The sequence below is a fragment of the Lagenorhynchus albirostris genome, chromosome 7 (genome assembly GCF_949774975.1).
Source record: "Lagenorhynchus albirostris chromosome 7, mLagAlb1.1, whole genome shotgun sequence".
NCBI classification, from domain to species: Eukaryota; Metazoa; Chordata; class Mammalia; order Artiodactyla; family Delphinidae; genus Lagenorhynchus; species Lagenorhynchus albirostris.
The window spans coordinates 3,351,122-3,374,582 of NC_083101.1; the positions used below are offsets into that span (position 1 = coordinate 3,351,122).

At 60.3% G+C, this 23,461-nt stretch overlaps 1 protein-coding gene across 4 annotated transcripts in view; it reads left to right on the forward strand.

Moving 5' to 3' along the window:
• COL5A1 (collagen type V alpha 1 chain) overlaps positions 1-23,461 on the forward strand; it is a 157,046-nt gene that overhangs the window by 119,075 nt on the left and 14,510 nt on the right. For all 4 annotated transcript variants that reach the window (XR_009541442.1, XM_060153938.1, XM_060153937.1 and 1 more), the window contains exons 38-63: positions 1,590-1,643; positions 2,412-2,519; positions 3,799-3,888; positions 3,985-4,038; positions 5,316-5,423; positions 7,612-7,719; positions 8,912-8,965; positions 10,031-10,084; positions 10,166-10,273; positions 11,129-11,182; positions 11,283-11,390; positions 12,619-12,672; positions 13,593-13,700; positions 14,293-14,346; positions 14,590-14,643; positions 15,507-15,560; positions 16,105-16,158; positions 16,932-17,039; positions 17,158-17,211; positions 17,303-17,356; positions 17,488-17,595; positions 18,744-18,797; positions 19,618-19,653; positions 20,029-20,082; positions 20,485-20,740; positions 21,627-21,739. Coding sequence is in view for 3 of the 4 variants with exons in the window: in XM_060153938.1 (XP_060009921.1) it covers positions 1,590-1,643; positions 2,412-2,519; positions 3,799-3,888; positions 3,985-4,038; positions 5,316-5,423; positions 7,612-7,719; positions 8,912-8,965; positions 10,031-10,084; positions 10,166-10,273; positions 11,129-11,182; positions 11,283-11,390; positions 12,619-12,672; positions 13,593-13,700; positions 14,293-14,346; positions 14,590-14,643; positions 15,507-15,560; positions 16,105-16,158; positions 16,932-17,039; positions 17,158-17,211; positions 17,303-17,356; positions 17,488-17,595; positions 18,744-18,797; positions 19,618-19,653; positions 20,029-20,082; positions 20,485-20,740; positions 21,627-21,739 (2,115 nt within the window). In the remaining variant the exon portion in view is untranslated. The remainder of the gene's footprint in view (positions 1-1,589; positions 1,644-2,411; positions 2,520-3,798; positions 3,889-3,984; positions 4,039-5,315; positions 5,424-7,611; positions 7,720-8,911; positions 8,966-10,030; positions 10,085-10,165; positions 10,274-11,128; positions 11,183-11,282; positions 11,391-12,618; positions 12,673-13,592; positions 13,701-14,292; positions 14,347-14,589; positions 14,644-15,506; positions 15,561-16,104; positions 16,159-16,931; positions 17,040-17,157; positions 17,212-17,302; positions 17,357-17,487; positions 17,596-18,743; positions 18,798-19,617; positions 19,654-20,028; positions 20,083-20,484; positions 20,741-21,626; positions 21,740-23,461) is intronic.

Consider the following 23,461-nt stretch of genomic DNA (forward strand, 5'->3'; position numbering starts at 1 on the left):
CGGGTTCCGCACGGCGCTCCGTGGCTGATAAATGGAGGTTACTTTGCTCTTTTGTTGATAGAGAAAAATGAAAACGTTCCTAGCTTTGCATCTTTTTCTCTAATGCTTCTCTGAGGAGACAAGATGGAAGGTTTCACGTCATGTGTGCTTTTCCCCGTCTGCCTTGTTCTGGGAAGAGGCTGGCAAAGTGATGAAGTTGCTTATTTTTGCTGGGAAAGTAGGGCAGGTTCTTCCCGGCTCCACCTGCCACGCCCAGCTGCCCCCGTAGACTCAGGGGCACCCCCATCCAGACCCTCCTGGGGTGGCATGTCCTCCACGGGCCAGTCCAGACGCCTCCAGAAAGGTCTTCCCTGGGGTGTTGCCTTGTACTTTCTGTAGAGGCTGGAAACACGAGAGGTCATGGCATCTCCTAAGTGCAACCGCAAAGCCCGTTTCTCGGGAGGGGCTAGAGACGGATCCCAGCCTCAGCAGCCGTGGACGGTCCCCGCAGTGGACCATGCGCGGGGCCTTGCTTGCCTTACACCCAGGCTCCTGCCTCCACTTGGGCACTGCTGCCCGGCCCGCCGAGCGGGAGGTGCTCTCGACCTGTCCACCGTTCCTTGTTTCTGACCCTGTAAAGGCTGCCTACGGGGAACGCTGCATCGACCATGGCCATATTAGTCCATTGCATGCAGCTCAGCTGGGCCTAAAGAAGGGAGCCCTCCTGGGATCTGCCGAGGGGCCGAGTCCGCTGTGGGTTTGTGTGGTCCAGCGGCTGAGTGTGAAGCCTCCGTCGCCGGCACGCTGGCCGTCGTGCAGTGAATTAGAGGCGCTCGCTCGTCAGCCCCCCGGCAGCTCACCCTGCAGCTCTCGCTGTGGCTTTCAACGAGGCACCTCCCTCTGCAGACTCTAAAGAGTTTCCGCTAAGATCCTCCCGGGCGTAGCATCTGCCGTCTTCCCCAGCATCGCGTGACACCTGCAGATGGCATCTTGTCGGCACGCGCCATGCTCTGTAGACGTGCCGGAAATTAAAGTCGCGTTGCTTGGCCGTCAGCCCTCTCCTCTGGAGGAGAGAGTGTGCAGTGCAGCCAGATGGGTGTCTCCGTGCCGCTGTGAAGAGCAGAAGCGAGAGATTCCTGTGCAACCGAGATAAGGATATCTCCCAGCCGCTGCGCTGCAAGTCCCCACCGCGTCCCGGTTTCAGCCGGTGCAGAGGGACGCGGCAGTGAAACCACCTGCCCTGCCCCGGGAGCCTTGGTGACAGCAGCAGGGCAGTCTCCACAAAGTCACTGACGAGATACAGCCCAGAGGTGGCTCCTGACAGGGGACACCAAGTCTGCTCAGAAAATGAACGCTTAGTGACATCAGAAAGATGAACGGTTTTAAAACATATTTCTCGGCACGAACCAGGGCAACGGGAAGCAGCTGGTGAAACTGATCTGTCTGGCTTCACGACCTTCCTGAAATGCACGCAAAGTGAAACAAGAGAAATGGCCCTTTGAAATGAGGGCTGGGACGTCCACTGTTTGGGGGTGGGGTGAGGGCTGGCGGGGGCGAGCCTTCTGTTGGGTCGCTCTGGACATCTCAGTGTGCCAACTCTCTCTTCGCAGGGTTTCCAAGGCAAGACCGGCCCTCCAGGCCCCCCGGGTGTGGTCGGCCCTCAGGTGAGATACAGCATCCCCTGGTGTCACTGGTCGCCCTGGGTCCCCACCCACACAGGAAAGAGAGTCACGCTCGGGACGGAAGTTCCCCACCGTTCTCAAGGTCTGGGTGTGGCCAAGAGGGCATCACAAGGGCCGTAGTGCTTGTTAGAGATGTGCTCCGTGCAGGGGACCAGCTATAGAGAGCAGGGGAGTGATCTGTTGACATGGACGTACACGGAGCGGGCAGAACCATGGGGGCTGCCAGGCCCGTGGGCAGCCCACCCCTTGGTGTCCACGCAGCCTGATTCCCCGCCCTGGATCCAGCACCCAGGGCTGCTGTTCTCATCGCCCGTGGATCAGTGTGAGGACGGGCTTGCAGGCTCAGAGCCACACAACAGGGTGCAGTCACCTTGCTTCTCAGAAAGTTCCCACCTAACGTGGCAGTGGATAAGGTACTGCCCCAGGAAGTGCGGGTGCGCTCCCCGCTCCCTCTCTCTGCTGGTTTCCCCGTGACACCCTGGGAAACGCAGGCCCTGCCCCACTTCACTGGGGAGGAGACACAGAACCACAGGGCCAGGCAGTGGCTATTGAAAACCACCCACCTGGTTCGCTTTGACCTTTCTGGATCTTTACCGGAGGGAGATGACTTTCAAAGGAATGTGGAGGTCTAGTGGGCTTGCAATGGCCGTTTGCCTCTGTGGCCAGGCTGTCCTTAGATGTAGGAAGAGAAGGTTACTCCCTTGCGTGTCCCTCGAACACGGTTTATGGCTGACACACTTTTCCCAACAGGGTCCCACGGGAGAAACTGGTCCCATGGGTGAGCGTGGCCACCCTGGGCCCCCGGGCCCCCCTGGTGAACAAGGGCTTCCGGGCCTGGCCGGAAAAGAAGGGACGAAGGTGAGTGTCCGGGACCTCCGTGCCAGGTAGACTTTCCCAAGGAACCATTTCGGCCTTTGGTCTGCTTTTTTCTCAAGAGTGGGTAATTCTCAAGCAGGTACTCCTCGTGCCAATCGATCCCCCAAACCAGGAACTTAGTTCAGCTTTTGCTCGCTTTGAAGGGGAGCTGAGCACACCTGCTGCCCAACTGGATGTGACGGGGGCTGGGGACCACCTTTTCCCCAGGCTGCCCACGCCCATTCCCAGAAATGGATACAACCCTGACAATTCATGTGTCTAAGAGGGATTTAGCAGAAAGTGACCCTTTAAAACACTGCCCACTGTAAGAGGTGAAAGAATAAATATTAAAAATACCTATCCCCACCCTGGGTACCCCAAGCTGGTGGTTATAACTTGCTGTGTTTTAGCATAAAAATGAACAGCCTTCCCGTTTTCAGCTTTTCAGTGAGGGACACAGGAAGGATAAGCTCTCCAGCCCCTTGTGTGAACACGTACCAGAAATTAAACTTGAGAAGTAATCAAATAGTGAAAAAATTACACACACGTATGTAGGCACGCGTGCATATATGCTTGAGTACACGTGTAAGTGCTTGAAAAACGACACGCGTGTGTGTGTATAATAGAGCCAGGTGTCTGGCCACAAAGAGAGCTCTCTGAGTTTGGAAAGGGAGCCAAGGGCATGCTGGTTTGAAGACCGATATGCTGCCATGTTGGACCCCAGAGAAAGTTCTGGAAGATGTCAGAGCTTTAGTGAACTTCAGGGAAGGTACATGCTTTGGTGGAGAATCTTCAGAGTATGTGGTTTCAGGCTTGAGACAAGTGTCTCGAGCGGCAAGTCCTCTTCAGGCAACGCTTCCCATGCTTCGGCCATGGACTCCTTCCCCTGAGCCCAGTCTTCGAGGATCCCCAGATACATGAGAAGGGCAGACGTGGGGCCCTCAGCCCCGGCTCAGCCGTCGTGGCCCCGAAGGACAGGGTGGGGGCCTGGGCCTCCGTGGAGACGACTGGAGTCCCGGTCGGAATCCGTCCCCAAGCCACATGCAGAGCCGGCCCGCCGCACAGGCCCCCGGCTGTGAGCTTGGGCTGCGCTCCAGCGCATGGACCTGCCAGCCAATGATTCAAGTCAAGACGCGGAGGTTCCTTTTAAAGCCAAGTGCCCGGGGAAGCCCCACCTCCAACCCAGGTCCCGAGAGGATCTGGAAGACCAGGCCCCACCCAGCTCCCTGTCCACCCTGGTCTTGGGCATCGCTCGGAAACTCACCTATGGCTCTGATTTCAGGGTGACCCAGGCCCCGCCGGCCTTCCTGGAAAAGATGGCCCCCCAGGGCTACGTGGCTTCCCCGGGGACCGAGGGCTTCCTGGTCCAGTGGTGAGTGAGGGGCCAGCCGGGGGGATGGAGCTGGAGGCTGCCCAGCCCGGGGGGCGTCTCCCCTCGGTGCCCTGCCCACATGTTGTTGCTTTGCAGGGGGCGCTTGGACTGAAAGGCAGTGAAGGCCCCCCAGGCCCGCCAGGCCCCGCGGTGAGTGTGCTGGCTCAGCACAGAGCCTCTTTCCCACCCTCTGCTCTGCAGGCAAGACGGGCGTCCCGAGGCCCGGGGAGCACGCACACCTGCCCTGGCCCCGCGTGGGTCCTGGGAAAGCTGTGGTGGCGGAGCTGGGCTTGGGAGGGACGTGGACGGTGTGCCTGAGCTGGCAGCCGGTGACGAAGGGCCAGGGGCGGGGGCGTGTTGTATGAGGACAGCTGGAGAGCCGGGCGTTTGGAGGAGGGCTGCATGGGCCCCCCAGCCTGTGGAGGAGGCTTCGCGTGGGTCTGGTCCCGGAGCAGCCGGGGCGGGCACGGACACACAGCTCCACGGCCTCGAGAGCGGGGCTGTCCGCACGCCTGGGGCTGCCCAAGGCAGAGGCGACCCAGCACAGGCGGGAGGCCTGTCCCCCAGAGCTGTGCTGTCTGTTAACCTAGGTGGTCCCCCCCAACTTTGAGTCTAGCTACAAGAGGCTTGGAGATCCAGAGTTTCCAGACCCTGGGCTGTGGTCTGGGGGAATCGGGGGCCGCGAGAGGCTGTGCCCACGCTCCAGAGACACACCCCCGGGCCCCCTGCTCTTGCCTCTATGGAAATGCGACATCTGTGTTACTTCCCCCTGCCCTTCAAATGAGCCCATCTGACAGCCCCCTCACTCACCTACAGAGTGGGGCTTCAGGAGCTGCCCCTGGCCCCTGGCTGGGTTTGAGGGTGGACCATGAAATGACCCCCCGCTTCCCCTGAGTTATGGGCCATTTGAGAGAAACAGTGACGGGGAAGTCAAATACTGCCTTTCCTTGTGATAAGGGCCAGGAACAGGATGACACCCCAGGCAACAGTGGTCTCGCGATGCTGAACCCCTAGAATTAGTCCAGGTGTCCACCTGTCAGCCCTGCTCCTGGGCCAGAGCCTCGCCTTAAAACGTACAGCGTGGAGGAGCAGGGCAGCAGGTGGACGCTCTGTGGCAGGCAGACCCCAAAGGGCAGAGTGGCTGCCAGCGTCCCAGAGGAGGTCATTCAAAGCCAGGACTCACGGAGGGAGGATGTGTTCTCAGACACTGCAGAGCGACTTGGAATTATGGGTTGGGGAGCGAAGAGGGCGTGAGAAACACAGCCCCAAATGCTAGACCAGATAGTCTGTGTTTGCAAAGGGCCCTGGGGAGCTACTGTGGGCTCTAGAGTGAGAGGGTGAGTGGTATGACCAGGCGGTGCTTTAGGAAGTTGTATCCATGCATTTGGAGAGCCTTTGAAATAAACCACTTTCTTGCCTCGCCCCAGGGATCTCCAGGGGAGAGAGGTCCGGCCGGTGCTGCTGGGCCCATCGGAATTCCAGGGAGACCCGGGCCCCAGGGACCTCCCGGGCCGGCTGGGGAGAAAGGAGCTCCTGTAAGTACTGCCTCGAAGGAGCTCTGTCCCTGCCCCCGTGTTGTCCCCTCCCCAGGCATTTCCCTGGGGGTTCGCGGGATCAGGGACACCGGGGCAGTGTGTGGTGTGTGCCCAGCTGTCTTGATTGAGGTCCAAGGGCCGATCACGGTGGCGGCCAGGTTCTTTCCCGGAGTTGCCTGAGCCGGAGGGGTGTTCGGGGAGCGTCCGGGCCAGGCTCGGCCGGTCACACCCACGCATCTGGGCCCCAGCACGTGGACCAGGGAGCCAGTGGGTGGAGGGGTGGAGACAGTGTGTCCAAACGTGGCGTTGGCCCCGGTCCAGGCTCTGGGTGCCCTGTGTGCACAGCCCCCTGCCGCCTGGCCCGGGCCCACAGCTGGTCAGTGTATGGGAAAGGTGGGTATTTGGGGTGGTGCTTGCGTTGTTGGTCTGGGGGTAGGCGTGGAGAAAGGAAGGGACGGGAGACGTGACCAGCAGATAAGCAGCTTCCTCCCAGACCCCTGACAGCCGACCTCCCAGTGAACCCCAAGTGTGATCGTCCCAACCTGGAGGCTTTGTGAAAGCTCAGGGGCAGGGGGTCTGGAGTCTTGCTTTCCAGGGGGAAAGGGGGTCTTGAAGGGGGTTAGAGAGACCCTCCCTGTCTAGACACCTCCTGGGAAGCCAACCACCAGCCCCTTCCCCAAACGACTCCCCAGAGCGCCCCCTTCCTGCCTGGACGTACCCTCACCCCGGCCACGTTTCACGTCTGCCACGTGATTTTGGAAACGCTCGCCTGCCCCTGCATTCAATCAGCCGTGGAGACAAATTCCAGCTCAAACCTCCCTTTCGAATTCTGAATGTCATAGGAGCCCGAGTTCCGGGGTGACGGGCTACGAGGATGGTGTCCCGTTGAGTTAAGACACCTGCGTGGATTGATTTCTGTTAGAAGGGGCGGTTTTCCTTATGTGTTTCCCTGTCCATGGCGCATGGGTAGAAAGAGGGCCCTGGTTGCCTTCCCGGCCGAGAACTCCCCGTGGGAACCACGCTGGACACGTGGGCACCATGGAGGATCCGATCAGTGTGTCATCGGCAGTTCTGATGGCATCTGCTCCTTCCTGTGAGGCTCCCAGGACACAGATCCCGCTGAATTCTGCCCCAGAACCCTGACTCTCGTCGGGCGCTCGATGCATGTAGAGCACACGCAGATGCGGTTGGAAACGGTTGAGTTCATTGTTTCAAGAGAGTAAATACCTGAGCAGAAACCTCTCAGGGTTGTATCATCCTGTGAAAGGCTTGTCATGCTTCCAGAGTAGCTGCAGGAGAAGAAAAGGTGAAACAAAGGTCAGGTGTCATGTCGGGCAGGAAGGTTCCCTGTGAGCCACAGTCAGCCTGGGCATTTTCTGGCTTCACTGGGGAAGAACTTTTATCAGGACGACCTAAATCGAGGAGCAGGAAGTGAACTGTGCAGCAGGAGAGGGGAAGAGGGGGCAGGAGAGGATGCCGGCCCAAGTCGGTGACTGTGTGACTGTGCACTTCCCCACCCGTGTCCCCTGCCCGACGTCCACGCCTCGTTCTGTGCCTCTGCTGGGAGAAGGGAATCCCGGCTTGGGTGAGAAAGTTCCAGCCACTCACAGCGTGGAACGTGGCTGGTAAAGTTAAGCAAGAACTCAGTAAGGATCGTTTGAGATGACCAAGGGGGCAAATAGGAAAATGAACCAAAACCACGAGGAAGGGAAGATCGGAGCGTGTGTGTGTGTGTGTGCGTGCGTGTGTGCGCACGTATGTGCAGGTCCGTGTGCTCTCGCAGGGAGGGTGTTTGCAGGGAATCGGGAGAGTAATAAGCAAGTTGGCCGAGGCCGGAGCTCAGGCCCTCCTGGCCACTGGCTTGGACGGACCCAGGAATCTGGTTGGCGAGGTTTGAATCCCGGCTCTACTGCTTATGAACGAGCCTCAGTTTCCCCATCTGTAAAAGAGTAGCCCTTCCTAGGATGGGCGAGGATTAAGTGCAGAGATGCAGGGGAAGGGGTGATACGAGGCCGGACGCGGAGCCCCCCTCGGTGTATCCGAGGGAAATCCATTAGGACCGTGGTGATGGTCCCTGCCCAGGACCTGCCCACTTCCTGCCTGTGGGCCTCTCTGTGGGGGATGAGCTGGTGGCAGGATGTTCCCACGATGGAGCTGCCTTTGAACAAGGATCTCCTCTCCTCTTTAGGGCGAGAAAGGTCCACAAGGCCCAGCTGGCCGAGACGGTCTACAGGGTCCCGTGGGGCTCCCTGGTCCAGCTGGCCCTGTGGGTCCCCCTGGAGAAGATGGAGATAAGGTAAGAAGAATTCGGTGAGGTCCCCCAACCTGGACCATGCACAGGCAAGCTTGGCCAGTGCTGGCAGGTCAGAGCTGGCGGGGGGGTTCCTCCTTTTTTTCTTTTTTTTTTTTTGCGGTACGCGGGCCTCTCACTGCTGTGGCCTCTCCTGCCACGGAGCACAGGCTCCGGACGCGCAGGCTCAGCGGCCATGGCTCATGGGCCCAGCCGCTCCGTGGCACGTGGGATCTTCCCGGACCGGGGCACGAACCCATGTCCCCTGCATCGGCAGGTGGACCCTCAACCACTGCGCCACCAGGGAAGCCCGGTGGGGGGGGTTCCTTTTCAACCAAGGGATGCAGGCGACGTAGGGGCTCTGGCGACAGAGGGACCCCATACTGCCATCCGACATTCTTGGCGTTAGTGGATGATTTCGGAATAGCTCACAAATAATGGTAATAAATGAGATCTCTGACATGCTTGAGGGGACTTAGACGCTGCTTTTCTCTTGGGTAGTTTTGGTGTTGCCGGAGACGTTTGCTGAAGCAGCCAGAGCACGGGAGAACGCTCTCAGTCATTTCAGATTCTAAATCTGTGGAGCCTGATTTAATGAGGTTTTACTCAACGTCTATTTTCAAATGTCTCCACTTCAGTGATCAAGGCCCCCTTCCATTAAGAACGTGCTTTATAATCCTGACGCTGTTACTGCCATAGCTTGTATTTTATCCTCCGTCTAATGAAGACAGTGACATTTATCTCTTCGGTTTAACTTTCTGTTTATGAGAACTTTCCGGTGACATTTCCGACTTTGTCACCTCTGCAGCGATGATGCCTTGCCTCTCAGGGTGGGAGACAACCCTGCACGGCAGAAACACGGGAGAGATTTTAATAACTTTGGAAGCGTAGTAATTGAGTTGTCTTTATTATACTGTCATGTCATCCAACTTGACAAAGTAAACATTTCCATTGTGATTTTTTATCACACTTTCAAATCTGGTGCAGTCCTGCAAAGCGTAAGATCAAGGCCTCATCCCTTTTAGTTCTCTTATTAAAAAAGAAATCAAATTAATATATGAAAATGTTTCTTCTTAGGAAAGTTATAGGGCCCCCTGGAGAGATTATTCTCGCTCTCCAAGAAAAATTAATTAAGGGGAGCAGATAACGTGCAAATGATCATTGGACCGTCTGATGGGCCTTTCACATGTTCCCACAGGGGGAGATCGGGGAACCGGGACAGAAGGGGAGCAAGGGAGACAAAGGCGAACAGGTAAGGGGCCACACGAGCCACGTGCAGGGCCACCAGTGGAGCCACGGCACAGGGCTGTGTGCTCGGCGTGGCCCACACTCATCATTGACGTGAACAACCATTATAATATAACAACATTCACACCGGTAACTGATGGGACAGAGCTGGGCTTTGGGCTTTCCTTCCCTGTTGAAATCTTGTATGTGTGCGTGTGCCTACATGCGTGTGTGCACGCACAGGTGTGTGTTAGGTGCACACGTATGCATGTAACATGTATCTGTAAGAGAATCCCTTGTTGACAGATGAGCAGAAAGCACTCACAGGTTTTGTGAAGTAAAGCAGATTCAGCGTTTTTGTCCTTGAGGTTTTCGGTCCCACAGACATAATCACCGCCCTCCGATGCTGAGGGCTGCAGGATGTTCCAACAGAGGCAGCACCCTGACCAAATGCCTCTTAATTTTCCCTTAAAAAAAAGATTCTGCTTTAGAAATACTGGTGCGTTCTTGCAAACGGCCTGTCACTTGGCTGGCAGCTCCGCCCGGTGGCCGTGGAAGGAGGCCTGCACAGCGGACCTTTTCGCCAGGCGTGTCTGTTCCCAGGCAGACAGTGACCACGTCCCTGTTGACCTGGGGCCAGTCAGGCTTCCCAGGACAGCGACAGCATGCTGGCCTCTCTCGTGCTCTCCCTGTGCCAACAGTGAAATGTGCCTGGGGGCAGGCATTGTGCTGCCAGGTGTGGACTTTGGAATCAGTCCCTCGCGCGGCCACGGATGAGCCGCGTGATCTCGGTCCTCGTGGCTTAAAATGGGGCCTCCGGGGCCTGTGTCAGGGGTGTGTGGTGGGGGCCGAGAGGATGCACGGTGGCCTCCGGCGGGACGTCGGTGTGGCTGTCCCCCCGCCCCTGACAGCACATGCTCAGGGTTGAACAGAGAGCATCACGCGTTCCAGAGCCGGCAGCCGGGCCCAGGACGGCCAAGCGTGGGTGCAGCCCCGATGACCTTGGCTGCAGAGCCCCTGCGGCGCTGGCCTTTCTCCCTCGGCCTGAGCTGTGGCTCAGGAAACAACTCTCTCTGTCTCTTCCCCACAGGGTCCACCTGGGCCCACCGGACCTCAAGGCCCCATTGGACAGCCAGGCCCCTCTGTGAGTATCAGAGAGTCCCCATCCCTCGAGCTGATGTGGCCCCGTACCTGGCCCTCACCATGCTCAACGATCTCCCTGTAGGGAGCTGACGGCGAGCCAGGTCCTCGTGGCCAGCAGGGCCTTTTTGGGCAGAAAGGTGATGAAGGTCCAAGAGGTTTTCCCGGTCCCCCGGGACCCGTGGGGCTGCAGGTAACAACAGAGTTTGCACTTCAGCTGATTCCTGCATCTTTGTGACGCCCTCCCCTCCCCTCCCCTGCCCTGCCCGGCCCTCCTGTCCCCTCCCTGGCCCTCCTGTCCCCTCCCTCCTGTCTTCTGAAAGCTAAGGCGAGGCTTCAGGGGCGTCTCCATACATGACGTGCTGTGAATTCTCAGAATTCCAGACACACCCACATTCACTTCTCTTAACCGGTGACATTTGTGAATTTGCTCATTGTAGAAATGTTGGAAACTACAGATAAACTGTTAGCAAAGGAAACAAAAATGGCTTCTCAGCACGTGGTGGTGCCTTTCCACACCTCCTAAACGCCTGTGCTCACACACACGCACACATGCATAATTCTATTCGGTTTTTGCAAACTGCGACTCGTGCTGCATGTATAGAGAGTTTGGATCCAGCTCTTCCCACTTCCTTTTATATTACACGTGGCGTCAAATGTCATTAAACATTCTTGGAACACATCACTTTTTATTTATATTTGAAAACGTGACTCTCAGTCACTGCCTTGTGTCCCAGCATATGGTGGTGACGTAACTGATTCAAACATTTCCCTGCTGGCGGCTCATTAGGGTTCATTGTTTTATGGGACGCCTTCAGTAAGCACCTTATCAGGAAATCGTTGCATACTTCTCTAATTCTTTCCTTGCGCTAATTCTGAACTTCAGGATTTGGAGGACGTGCTCACATGTGGCTGTACGTTGAAAAGCACATTCCTGGGGCTTTTGAATGCCTGGCTTGGGGCCTTGCTGGGGAGGTAGCGCACGTTGTGTGTTGGGGGGATAGAGCCACGCCCACGTGCCGAGTTTCTGATGAATTCCTGTTCTCAGGGTCTGCCGGGACCTCCAGGAGAGAAGGGCGAGACGGGAGATGTGGGTCAGATGGTGAGTGGCACTGGCTCGTGGAGACCCGGCCATGGTGGCTGGTTGCTGTTTTGGTAGATGTTTGTGTTTTCTCTGGGCTCAATGGCTCTTCTTCTCCCAGGGTCCCCCAGGTCCCCCCGGCCCCCGAGGACCCTCCGGAGCTCCGGGTGCTGACGGGCCGCAAGGCCCCCCAGGTGGAATAGGCAATCCTGGTGCAGTGGGAGAGAAGGTGATTCACGCCCCGTCACTGTCCCGGTGTATGACGTGCGAGCATGTGTGTGTGTGTGTGTGTGTGTGTGTGTGCGCGCGTGTGTGTGTACACGTGCATGTACCCATGTGTATGTGTCCACCGCATACACGGAGATGTCCAGGTGCACTGCTGGGCCACTCCTGTCAGATGCATTTTGAAACTTAGAAGATGTGTGCAATGGACCTGGGAGCCCTGCCCTTACCCAGGAGATTTTCCAAACGATAACAGCCACCAGTAAAGGCCCCGCCGCCTCCTCCTCTGAGATTTGGCTCTGATAGACATAGTTATCTATTCCTTGAAGTGTGTCTTGCTACCTTTTCAGCTCCCGTTTCTGTCAAATCCTGTTTTCTCCTAGCCCCGGGTCCTCTTCCTCTGAGCTGGTTGGTGTTAGGGCTTGGGCCCTGGAGATGACGCGAGCACATTGGACACATGCACGTGCACGCGTGTGTGCGTGCCTTACTCGCGTGCGCGTGTGCAGCGGGCGAGACAGTACCAGAGTCTGCCTCCGCCTGGGCCCAGGAGTTTGCACTACTTTTAAAGCACTTACCCCAGTTCCTTGGGGGTGAAAGGAAGGCGATGGGTGTGCTCCCGTGTTTGCACTCCTTTCACGCCGTTCCAGAACTTCTTTTCTGACATCAGGCCATTCAGCTGAAAGAAGTCTCCCATCGCTGCTCATTTCTTACGATAGGAAAGTCACAGAGAAACATACCAGCTGAGACCACCAGTGAATGGCGTGCGACCTCTGCTCAGAGCAGCACGCTCCCCCCGTGCCCTCCCCACCCGCCATAGGGCACGTCCCAGCGTCGGCCGCCACCACTCTCACCCTTCCTGCTCTGTCCCACCTGCCGGCAAACGGATCTGCCTAGCTGTCCCCCTCCTCCTTTCACCTGGCTTCTCTCAATCGTCCTCCAAAACTCACCCGCAGCATCCCTTCCTGGGGAAAGCCATCTTTAATGCGCCCACGTACCCTCCGTGCCCGCTCTGTGTGTGTCACATGCCTGTGTATGTCACTGTCACCACTTTATCCCTGGGTCCCTCACCTGTCTCTCCTCCAGTCCTGGGAACCGTCAGAGGACAGTGACCGCGTCTCACCCCCGGCCCCCTAACCTCCCCCACCCAGCCCAATGTCAGGGACGACTCGCTAAATGCCGGACGCTGGGACCGCTGTTCTCATCGCTGCTGTAATCACATCACGTTTCCTCCTTAGGGTGAGCCCGGCGAAGCTGGAGAGCCTGGCCTTCCTGGCGAAGGGGGCCCCCCGGTGAGTGGGTGGGCTTTGGGGGAGGAGGGGATGCGGTGTGGTTGGGTCCTGGGTGGGAGGCTCCTGCTCTGCCTCAGTTTCTCCATCCTGAAATGGGAGTCACGTCTCCTCCCGTGCCTACCTCAGCGTCTTGCTGGCAAAGAGCGGGAGTGCCGTGGCGAGTGAGCGTGTGTGCGTGCACGTGTGTGTCCACGTGTGTGCGTAGACGGTAGTGATGGACGCCCAGGACAGCCGTCCGGAGCGTGTGTGCGTGCATGTGTGTGTCCGTGTGTGTGCGTAGACGGTAGTGATGGACGCCCAGGACAGCCGTCCGGAGCGTGTGTGCGTGCATGTGTGTGTCCGCGTGTGTGCGTAGACGGTAGTGATGGACGCCCAGGACAGCCGTCCGTGCTCCAGGACCCTCTCACTGGCTTCTGTAAATGTGGGGCCCATCGCTGTCACCTGGTCAGCCCAGACCCGGAACATGCAGACCTTCGCAGGTCGGATGAGCCGTGTCTTGAGGCCCCCCTGAGGGCGGCCCTCCGGCCCAGGAGACGGCTGTTGGACAGAGGTCTCCTGGGCTCCCTCCACCTGAGGACCACTGAGTGGGTGGGCGGCCTGGGTCCCTGCAGCCCCTCGGGGCCCACGCTGCCTGCTGTCTCGTCAGGAGTCAACCCTGCCCACCTAGAAGTCGGGTGTCGGCCTCAGAGGCCCCGGGAAGCCAGTGGGCTACTCGGGCCCCCTCACGGCCCCAGGGGAGCCAGACTCCCGCAGGGAGCTGCTGAGGGTTGGCGGAGCTCGGGAAGCCGCTAGCACCCACAGGGGCCAAGGCCCGGCCACAGGCTCGTGCTCCCTTCCCACCCGGTGCCCGTGAGGAGCTTCTTGCTCGAGGCAACCGCAAGGCTGGCTCTGGGAACACGGTGCCCGCCTTTCCCCCGCAGGGACCCAAAGGCGAAAGGGGAGAGAAGGGTGAGTCGGGCCCTTCTGGTGCTGCTGGACCCCCTGGACCCAAGGGCCCTCCTGGAGACGACGGTCCCAAAGGCAGCCCCGTGAGTACCTGGGAGATGCCAAGGGGCCCCTAGATCATCCTCGCTCAACGGGCAGTGCGCTGAGGCTGCCTGACCATCGCTGGTCTTGGGGTGATTTCCTAAGGTGTAGAGGTTTCCACACCAGCTGCTGAGCCAAAACAGTGGAGGTGGGAGAGGGGAGACACGTCAGAGGTCGTGTCTGTGGACCAGGCAGCTTTCTGGACGGAGCAGGCTCTGTGTGGCCCCTCTCCCCTCCCGTAGCCTGCCCCAGCTTTGCATCAGGAGGGTCTGCAGAGCAGCGCCTTCTGGGGGTTAAAGGTCCAGCTTCCAGTGTCAGCCGGGGGCTCAGGAACAAAAGTGTGGGCAAGAACCTGCCCTTTGAGGGCCTCCAGAGGTCGAGAGGGCTGGCCCGCGCTGCTCGCTTTCAGGCTTGCGTGGCTCACGTGAGAGGATGTTCTGGAAAGGCCTTGCTGTGAAGGGCACCGAGGTGTCAGAACTAGTGGGATGCTCGGGGCTGGACGGCGCAGGGCGGCAGTCTGGACGCAGCCACGCGGGGCAGCGCGCTCCAGGCCGGCTTGCTGAGGGCCCCAATGCCTCTCTTCCTCTGTTTCAGGGCCCGGTCGGTTTTCCCGGAGATCCCGGTCCCCCCGGAGAGCCTGGCCCCGCGGTAGGTGCTCGAGGTGGCAGAGCCCCTGGGTCCCCACAGCCCATGACCCGCCTCGCTGGCCCTGTTTTCTCCTTTCCGGTTCTGTCTGTTAGGACTCTCCTTTCCCACCTCTGAGCGCCCTAGGCGCCGGCACCTCTGGGATGGAATTTGACTTTGGGGTGAGGACTGGGGACGCGTTGTGTGTTGGTGCCTGAACTCGAGTGCCGTCCAGGAGGCAGAATGAACTTGCTTTTGGCCCCACAGGGTCAAGACGGTCCCCCTGGTGACAAAGGAGATGACGGTGAATCTGGACAAACGGTGAGTCCGCCCAGGACCTCTAAGGACCCTGACGCAGCTCCTCGGGGAGGTGTCAGGGCTTGGGGTTTACAGCTTGCTTTGTTCATTTCTGAGAAAAACCTACACCCAGTTACCTTAGACTAGTGATTCAACCACTACAGGGGGCTGAGAGCTCCCTCTGAGGAACCTTGAAAGCTGGGGACCCTCCTCCCAGAAGGGGAAACGCACACACAGTCCCGACAGTGGTTCTGCACACAGAGCCCGGCGTCCTCGACCGCCCCCCCCAGAAGCGCCCCCCCCACCCCATGCTGGAACGTCAGGATGACCTGTTTCTGCCCGATGGGAGTCAGATGCTCTCCTCAGAAGGCTCTTTCCACATCAGCCCCTGGAGCTGAGCTCACGTTAGACGTTGCCTCTCACCTGATGTCAAGTGTTCTGAAACGTTGCTTCAAGTTTTGAAAGCTTCGGGACACCGGCTCTGGGGCCAGTTCCCCCGGAGAGATGTCTGCTGTTCTGCCACTCCCTAGCCGCTGACCCAGGACAACACCTGCCCTCCCTGTGCCTCGGGGTCCACTTCTGCAGAAGGGGTGCTGGCAGGCGTGGTGGGAACGTTCCCCAAATGTAGCAGAACTGCAGGCGGCAGGCGGGTCCCCTACGCCGCTGCAGCCCACGGGCTGAATGTAGAGGTCAGAGCAGAGGATTCCAGGACCACCTCCACTTAGGGCTAATTCTGCAAAAGAAGAGACAGGCAGTTTCAGGGCTGGCCGAGGACAAATCAGACTGAAAACTCTGCGTTTTTCTTAGCCTCAGACCCACCCAGCCCTGCCACGTCTTGGCTTAACTGTCCCTGATTCCTAAATGCTCTGTTCTCTCTCTGACACCAGGGATCCCCGGGCCCTACTGGTGAACCAGGTCCGTCTGGGCCTCCGGGAAAAAGGGTAAGTGATGCTGCAAGGTGCCCTTGCCCGTCAACCTCCTGAATGAAGTGTGCCCTTCCCCCACCCCGGCTTGGACCCTGGGGCCCTAGGCGGCTCGGGGAGGAAAGTGCTTCTGTTTGAAGCGCACTCCCTGCTCAGCTTCCTGCCTCATCATCAAATCTCAGACCCACTAGGTCGATGCTCCGCTCCGTTTCAGATGAGCCCACTGCTGACGCCATCAGTAACGGCCTTCGTGGGAGAAAAACACCCATGGAGCTGAAAAAACCCCTTTTCCCCCTGGGTCAGACCTTTGGAAAAGTCAGAACAAGCTAACTGAATGATGCAGTCCCTCTCTGGGGCTGCAGCAAACTTGGCCCCTGGTGTGCAGCCAGGAAAGGAGGCTGCTGGAGTGCCCTCTCCGCAGCCCGACCGGGGGCCTTTTCTGGACGTGGAGGCCCTGGGCCTCGTGCTAAGGGCCTGGGAGTGACCTCCACGGCCCCTCCTCAGCTCCTCACTGAGCTTCTGCGGACCCACTTGTCACGCGTCGCTCTCTTGCTCCTTCCAGGGTCCCCCCGGCCCCATAGGTCCCGAAGGCAGGCAGGGAGAGAAAGGAGCTAAGGTAAGTGCTTTTCAGCCCGGCCGTGGTCACGACCGCGACCACGCATAGCCCTTACGGGGCGCGCCTCGGCACGGTGGCCGCAGGGGTGGGGACTGGACGCATACGTGAACGTGCGGAGAGGGGCAGGTCGGGCTCAGAGGGAGGGGGGCTGGCTGCGCCTCTGGGTCCGGGGTCCCCAGCTCTGCTGTCACATTCTGTCTGCCCCGCCAGCCTGAGCGGGGGAGGCCAGTGCTGGGTGCCCTCGGGCCTGGCGTTGACCCGGCCAGGCCTCAGCTGCCTTGCTTGTGAAGCAGAGATGGTGACGGTGCCCACGTCAGGGCTGAGGAGCCGGTGGGGTGCCCGTGCGGTGAGGTTAGGGTGCAGCCCTGTGCCCAGAGCCCTCGAGGCCGCCCCCCCGCCGGGAGGTGCTGGGCGGGGCCTCTTCTTGGAGGTGCTCCGGCATTGCCTGAGACAGTGATGGAACTCGTCCAGCCCCACGTCTGCCCAGGACGTGGCGGCCGTGCCCACCAGGGCTTCCGCGCCAGCCATAACTGCCGCTTTGGCCATGACAGCTGGGAGGCTGGAGCACAGTTGCCTGTGGACACTGGTGGGTGGAGGATTGGGCAGGGCGGCCTCGCTAAGGAATGTGGAGAATCGGGGGCAGCCCCTGGATATCTGGGGGCATCTGGGGTTCTCTCCAAGGCTCCTGGGGGTTTCTGAGCAGCGGTTCTGGGCTGGGGTGACCAGAACCTCAAGCGTTGGGGTCCCACCGTGTCCTCCTTGGTGCCCTGCAGGGAGAAGCCGGCTTGGAAGGCCCTCCTGGGAAGACTGGCCCCATCGGCCCCCAGGGGGCCCCTGGGAAGCCCGGGCCCGATGGCCTGCGAGGGATCCCTGGCCCTGTGGTGAGTGGCCCCCGGGGAGGCCTGGGGGGGCGCGGCTACAGAGGGAGGGGAGCAGGGGTGAGGACGGGAACGGGGATGGCCAGGGCGGGACTCACACGGAAGGTCAACTGTCTTTCAGGGTGAGCAAGGTCTCCCAGGAGCCCCAGGCCCCGACGGCCCCCCCGGCCCCATGGTGAGTCCCGGATATGCTCCCGAGGAGCCCCCGGTGGTGGCGGAGGGCGGGACTGGGAACGAGAATTCTGATCCCGCTGCCTCCCCCGCAGGGTCCCCCAGGACTCCCTGGCCTCAAAGGAGACTCTGGACCCAAAGGGGAAAAGGTGAGATGGGGCTCCAGGTGACTCTGTGGTTGAAACTCAGGTTGAAACTCAGCTGTGCTGCCACGTCTAGCTGGCCCGCGTGGCTGGACGGGAGGTGTCGCCACCGCCAACGCCCCTTCATTTTCCCACAGGGACATCCGGGCTTGATCGGGCTCATCGGACCTCCGGGCGAACAGGGAGAAAAGGGGGACCGCGGCCTCCCCGGCCCGCAGGGCTCCTCTGGCCCTAAGGGAGAACAGGTGCGTGGGCTGCTGGCTCTGTGTTCGTTAGAGCCGGAAGGACGTCCCCACGTCCATCAAATCAAGATGGGAACAGCTGAGGGCACGGGCTCGCCCAGGTGACAGCAACCTGGGGCAGAACTGGAGCCCAGCCCGGGCCCTCATTAGCCCTCGTGGTCCTGGTGACCTCAGAAGTGAAGGTCATTTCCCCCCACTCTGTGCAAGACCCTCCGACCCAGCTAATTGTCCAGGAGGTCACTGGCGACGCTCAGCCACATCCTTGCTCCCACCTTGACCCCGTGTATGCACACCTGACCCTAGACTTGCCTGGGAACCCCTGTCGCTAATTGGAGTTTGAAGCCCCCAGGAAACCACAGCCAGGGAACCCTTAGCCTGCAGGTTTCGCCCGTCCTGCGCCTGGGAGCTGCTTGCAGTGGATTCCGTGGCCAGGAGAGGCGGGGAGCGAGTGGAGGCAGGGGGCGGGGGGACCTGGCAGGCCGGTCTTTCCCGTCCCCATGTCAGGGCCACAGGGCCGCACTCCAGCCTGTGAATGACCGCTTCCCAAGCCAGGTGTGACAGGCTCACATGTGCCCCTGTGCTTTGCCCACCTTGGCCTGCACCTGACCTGGAAGAGGACAGGACGCCCGAGACAGAGCTGGAGGCGGCAGAGCCGTGAGGCGGGGAGGAAGCTTGTGGGGTGACGTCCCCCCAGCCCGGCCTCGTCCATGGTGTCTCCCTGTGGCACTGAGACCTGGAGAGAGGGTCGGCTCAGAGGCTGCAAACTCCGAGCGTGGGAGAAGCCACTGGGAGGCTGGATGGACAGACAGAGCAGACAGGACCCCAGGACACTTGCCGCCCCCGGCCCGCGGCCCCTGCTTCGGGAGCGGAAAGCGGCCAGAGGGGACCAGGCAGGGACGGTTCACATTAGAACATTAGAAGGCAGCGTTCACACTCAGCCGCCCCCCCCACCGCCCTGCGGGCAGCAGCGCCGGGTGCCCCGCCTCACAGCAGGTGTTCAGGCCCTGCCGGGCCCAGCAGGGAGCGAGGGCTCCCCTCGCACGTGGCCGGCCCGTGTTGGGGGAAGAGGCCAACGAGAACCGAGGGGCGTGGCTGCAGGACAGACCCCCTCCTGATCCGAGCGCTGACGACTGCGTTTCTGCTCCTTTCAGGGTATCACTGGTCCTTCGGGCCCGATCGGCCCCCCGGGCCCCCCTGGCTTGCCGGTGCGTATCTGGGAGGGGCGCGCGGCTCCCCGGGTTGTCCTGGGAGAGTGGGGGGATGGGCCTCAGAGTTACAGGGAAGTCATGGGACCCCCTGGGGTTGGGCCACCGCCCAGGTGGACCTGGTGCCCCGCACCACGGGTTGATCTGCTCGTTAATTCACATGCGCGTTCCGAGCAGTGGAAGCAAGGAAGTGCGGTCACTGGGCTCTGGTTTCAGGCTGGGGAGGAGAAGTGGGGAGCCTCTGTCTCCGGGCATTGTAGGGCATGTGGACAGCCCACGGTAGGCACCTTGGGGGCTGGCCCCCCACCCTCCCCGTCAGCATGAGCAGAGCCAGCCCGGCCCGGATGTGAGGAGTTGGTGTCCCGTCTTCTAGTCACCAGCCTGGGGCCCCCCCATGCAGCTGGGAGACCCAGGACTGCAAAGACATCCTCCGGCCTTGAGTCTCTTCTCACCCGAAACTAGTCAGCCTCTGAGCCCCACCTGGGCCCGGGTGCACGTGGCCCAAGGTAGCCCCGGCTGGTCTGATGCTGGCCCCTGCTGTGGGCTACTGCGAGGGCTGGAGCGGCTCCGTGTCAGGGCCTCTGGCTGCCTGAGCTGTGATTTCCCTGCTGGGGCGGGTGGGAGGCTGACCCGGGGCACTCGGGACCCTCCTGGCCTCCGTGTGGGTGAGTGCCTGCCCCCGCCCACCTCCCCTGTCAAGCAAGTACAAGCATAGACTCTTGGAGGGGGGACACAGGTGCAAGGAGGGCGTGAAGAGCAGGCTGGTGCCGGGAGGGGAAGGGACCGCCCACCAGCTGACGCTCTGCCCCTCTCTCCGCAGGGCCCTCCTGGTCCAAAAGGTGCTAAGGGATCCTCAGTAAGTGGTGTTGCCCCTGAGCGGCCCATGCCCCCCGGGGGGGGGACGTGCATCACCCTTGGATGAGAACCGCCCTGGGGTCCCCTTTCCCCCTTGACTCCTGGGGCCGGTCGTTCACACCCCTCCTCTGTGGCTGGGCTGCCCTGAGTCATCTCAGACTGAGGCTCCCTGCCTTGCAGAAAGGGCTCTGTCCCCCTAAGTCCCCTCCTTGAGGTGTCCAGTTCTCACACCTGGGACTGGGAAGGGGCCCCAGCATGTTAGGTTTGTCCCTCCACCTTCTCCACGTGTTTCCGGGGATCATTCTAGACCTCAAGGGGGACTCAAGTCACATCAGGCCTCAGTGACCAAGGTTGGTTCTCTTTCCTTTTTCCCCAGGGTCCAACTGGCCCGAAGGGTGAAGCAGGCCAGCCAGGACCCCCCGGCCTGCCGGTGAGTAGCCCTTGAGGACTTGGGAGCCAGATGGGGGTTCTCCTAACACCGAGGGAATCGTGGAAGCAACTGTGTGGTTCAATCCCAAAACGTGTGTGTGTGTGTGCGTGTGTATGCCCAGGTGCCTCTGTGTGTGCACACGTGCGTGCATGCATGTGTGTGTGTGTGTGTGTGTGCATGCATGCGTGTGTGTGGCAGGAGCAGGCAGCCCTAGACAGGGCCCCGAGGGATGGGTGTGGAATGTTCCAGAGACAGAGAAGAGGGAAAAGGACTGTACTACCAGGAGGGGCCGGCGTCTGCGGCCCAGGACCCTGCAGGTGCGGCCCTGGCGGTCCCGGCCCGGCCACCACCCGGGGCTGCCTCATCCTCTCCCATCCTTCACTGTCCCTCTTCCACACCCAGGGCCCCCCAGGCGAAGTCATCCAGCCCCTGCCAATCCAGGCGTCCAGGACCCGGCGGAACATCGACGCCAGCCAGCTGATGGACGAAGGGGAGGGTGAGAACTACATGGACTACGCGGACGGCATGGAGGAGATCTTCGGCTCCCTTAACTCGCTGAAGCTGGAGATCGAGCAGATGAAGCGACCCCTGGGCACGCAGCAGAATCCCGCGCGCACCTGCAAAGACCTTCAGCTCTGCCACCCTGACTTCCCCGACGGTAAGGCGACCGTGGACCCGGGGACAAACGGAGGGGTCGGGGCTGAGCAGCCGGTGTGGCGGGAGGGACCCAGGCCTGGGTGGGCACGCACCTCGCTCGGCCTCAGGTCCCCGTTGGTGCAGTGGGGATGCAGGTCCCCCTTGTCACCTGACGAGGCATCATAGTAGGAGGGGAAGCCGTCCTGAGAGGCTGGGGAAAGAGGTCAAGGCTGTGAGGTCACGCAGAGCCGGGGTCTAGTCTAATCTTAGCCACTGTCTGGCAGGTAACCTGCTCTACCCGGAGTCCCATGATCCCTACCTACAAAATGGGAATTAAAACGCGTGCCTATCAGAGGACGTGTATACGGTGTATGAAATGCTTTGGGCCTGACGTGGTGTTGGCCGCAGCTGCTGTCAGTGTTAGCAGGAGTCCTCGTGCTGGTGTTTGATGTTGTACTTGGGAGAGTACTATTTAGACTCCAGAACTTCAGTCCCATTCTCACCATTAATAGCCAAGCACTACCCACCTGCTAGAAAATAAGATCACACTGGCTTGCTCTGGGAAGGATGAACTCTTCTGCAAGATTTAAGGGGTGCCTGTGGTTCCAGTTGACTCTGATCCTAAGTACGTGAACTTCTAGTTTCCCTGGAGCACCTCTGGGTTCCCATCCACCCGCCAGCAGTTCCCATCCACCCTCACGCTCCAGCTGTGCTCTTGGTGATGCGTCTGTCCCTGTCACTCCGTGGGCCCAGCAGGATGCCATAGGGCAAAGCCCAGAAAGGGCTGTGCTGCGGCACATGCCCGGGCTGGGTGCTGGCCCTGCTGGGCTGAGATGTGACAGCTCCTTCTGGAACTGTCCAAGGAGCAGCTCTCCCGACCCGCCTCCCTCCCTAACCCTGCGATCCAGGTGAATACTGGGTGGATCCGAACCAAGGCTGCTCCAGGGACTCCTTCAAGGTCTACTGCAACTTCACAGCCGGGGGCTCGACGTGCGTCTTCCCCGACAAGAAGTCCGAGGGGGTGAGTACCCGCCTCCGTGGCCTCCTCTCCCGGTGGGGCGGGCCAGGGCTCCAGGGATTTCACATGCGGGCAGCTTTAAGAATGAAAACCAGAAACGGGCCAGATCTAAACTCAAGGCTGTCCCTCCGGAAGTAGACTTGAATCTGCCTTAGGAAGAAATTTCCAGCAATGGGACGGGCTTAGTGCAGCCTCATTTGTGGAAGTTGAAGGGGTGGTTGGCTCGTGGCTATCTTCCCCCTACCACGCCTGGGGCTGGGATTTCCGCCACTGGTTGGTCAAATCCTTCCTAGAATGACCCTACAGTTCTGACCTCAGAGCAACCTGAAACCCATGGAAGGACTTTTGGGAGCGAGAGTGACCCAAATACGTCTTTTAGAAGCTGGCGTTTGCTGAAATGCTTAGTGTCAGCTTTGGGTAGTCGCTCCTGAGCGCCATGCGTCCCTCACAGCCTGTTCAGCGAGGTTCTGATCCATGGAGATTTTGTGGGGTGTCGACCTGAGTCTCCTCTGTGGTCTTTCAGCGTCCTCGCCTCTGTGGTGGGGTCTCTGTGTGTGCGGAAGGGTGTGAACCAGTGTGTGTGGATGGGTGTGCAGGTGGTGTGCGGTGGCACGTGGATGGCTGGTGGATGGCTGGTGGATGGCACGTGGGTGGCGTGTGGATGGTGTGTGGATGGCTGGTGGATGGTGTGTGGGTGGCATATGGATGGCGTGTGGATGGCTGGTGGATGGCATGTGGGTGGCTTGTGGATGATGTGTGGGTGGCGTGTGGATGGCGTGTGGGTGGCAGGTGGATGGCGTGTGGATGGCGTGTGGATGGCGTGTGGATGGCTTGTGGATGGTGTGTGGGTGGCTTGTGGATGATGTGTGGGTGGCGGGTGGATGGCATGTGGATGGCGGGTGGATGGCGTGTAGATGGTGTGTGGATGGCGTGTGGGTGGCGTGTGGGTGGCGTGTGGGTGGCGTGTGGATGGCGTGTGGATGGCTGGTGGATGGCATGTGGGTGGCGTGTGGATGGCTGGTGGGTGGCATGTGGATGGTGGGTGGATGGCGTGTGGATGGTGTATAGATGGCTGGTGGATGGTGTGTGGGTGGCCTGTGGATGGCTGGTGGATGGCATGTGGGTGGCGTGTGGATGGCATGTGGGTGGCGTGTGGATGGCATGTGGGTGGCATGTGGATGGCACGTGGGTGGCGTGTGGGTGGCGTGTGGATGGCACATGGGTGGCGGGTGGATGGCTGGTGGATGGCGTGTGGATGGCTGGTGGATGGCACGTGGGTGACGGGTGGGTGGCGTGTGGATGGTGTGCAGGGACAGGCGTGTGTGGCAGGCGTGTGCTGCTTTCTCTCAAGCAGGCGTTGGAGGTCAGGCCCACTGTGGCCCAGGACAGGTGAGGAAGGGGGGCGAGGTCTCTACCTGGGAAGATGGTGGAGACTTTGGCCGCAGTGCCCTTTGCATCTGCCTGGACAGACCCTCCTCCGTAATGTCCCTCCCAGAGGGCTCCCCATCCCGTGCCGCACACCGAGGGCAGTGGGTTCCTGGAGCCGCAGCCATGGTGCCTGTGCAGGTTCAGGGTCGGGCACAGCAGGAGTCAGGCAACCTGTGGTCCTCGGCTTCCTGGCTGCCTCAGCGCCCAGAGCCACTTCCTCTGGAGGGAGAGGTGCCCTGTCCCTAAATCTCACTGTCACCGAGGGGAGCTCCGGCACTCCTGTGGGCCGGCAGGAAC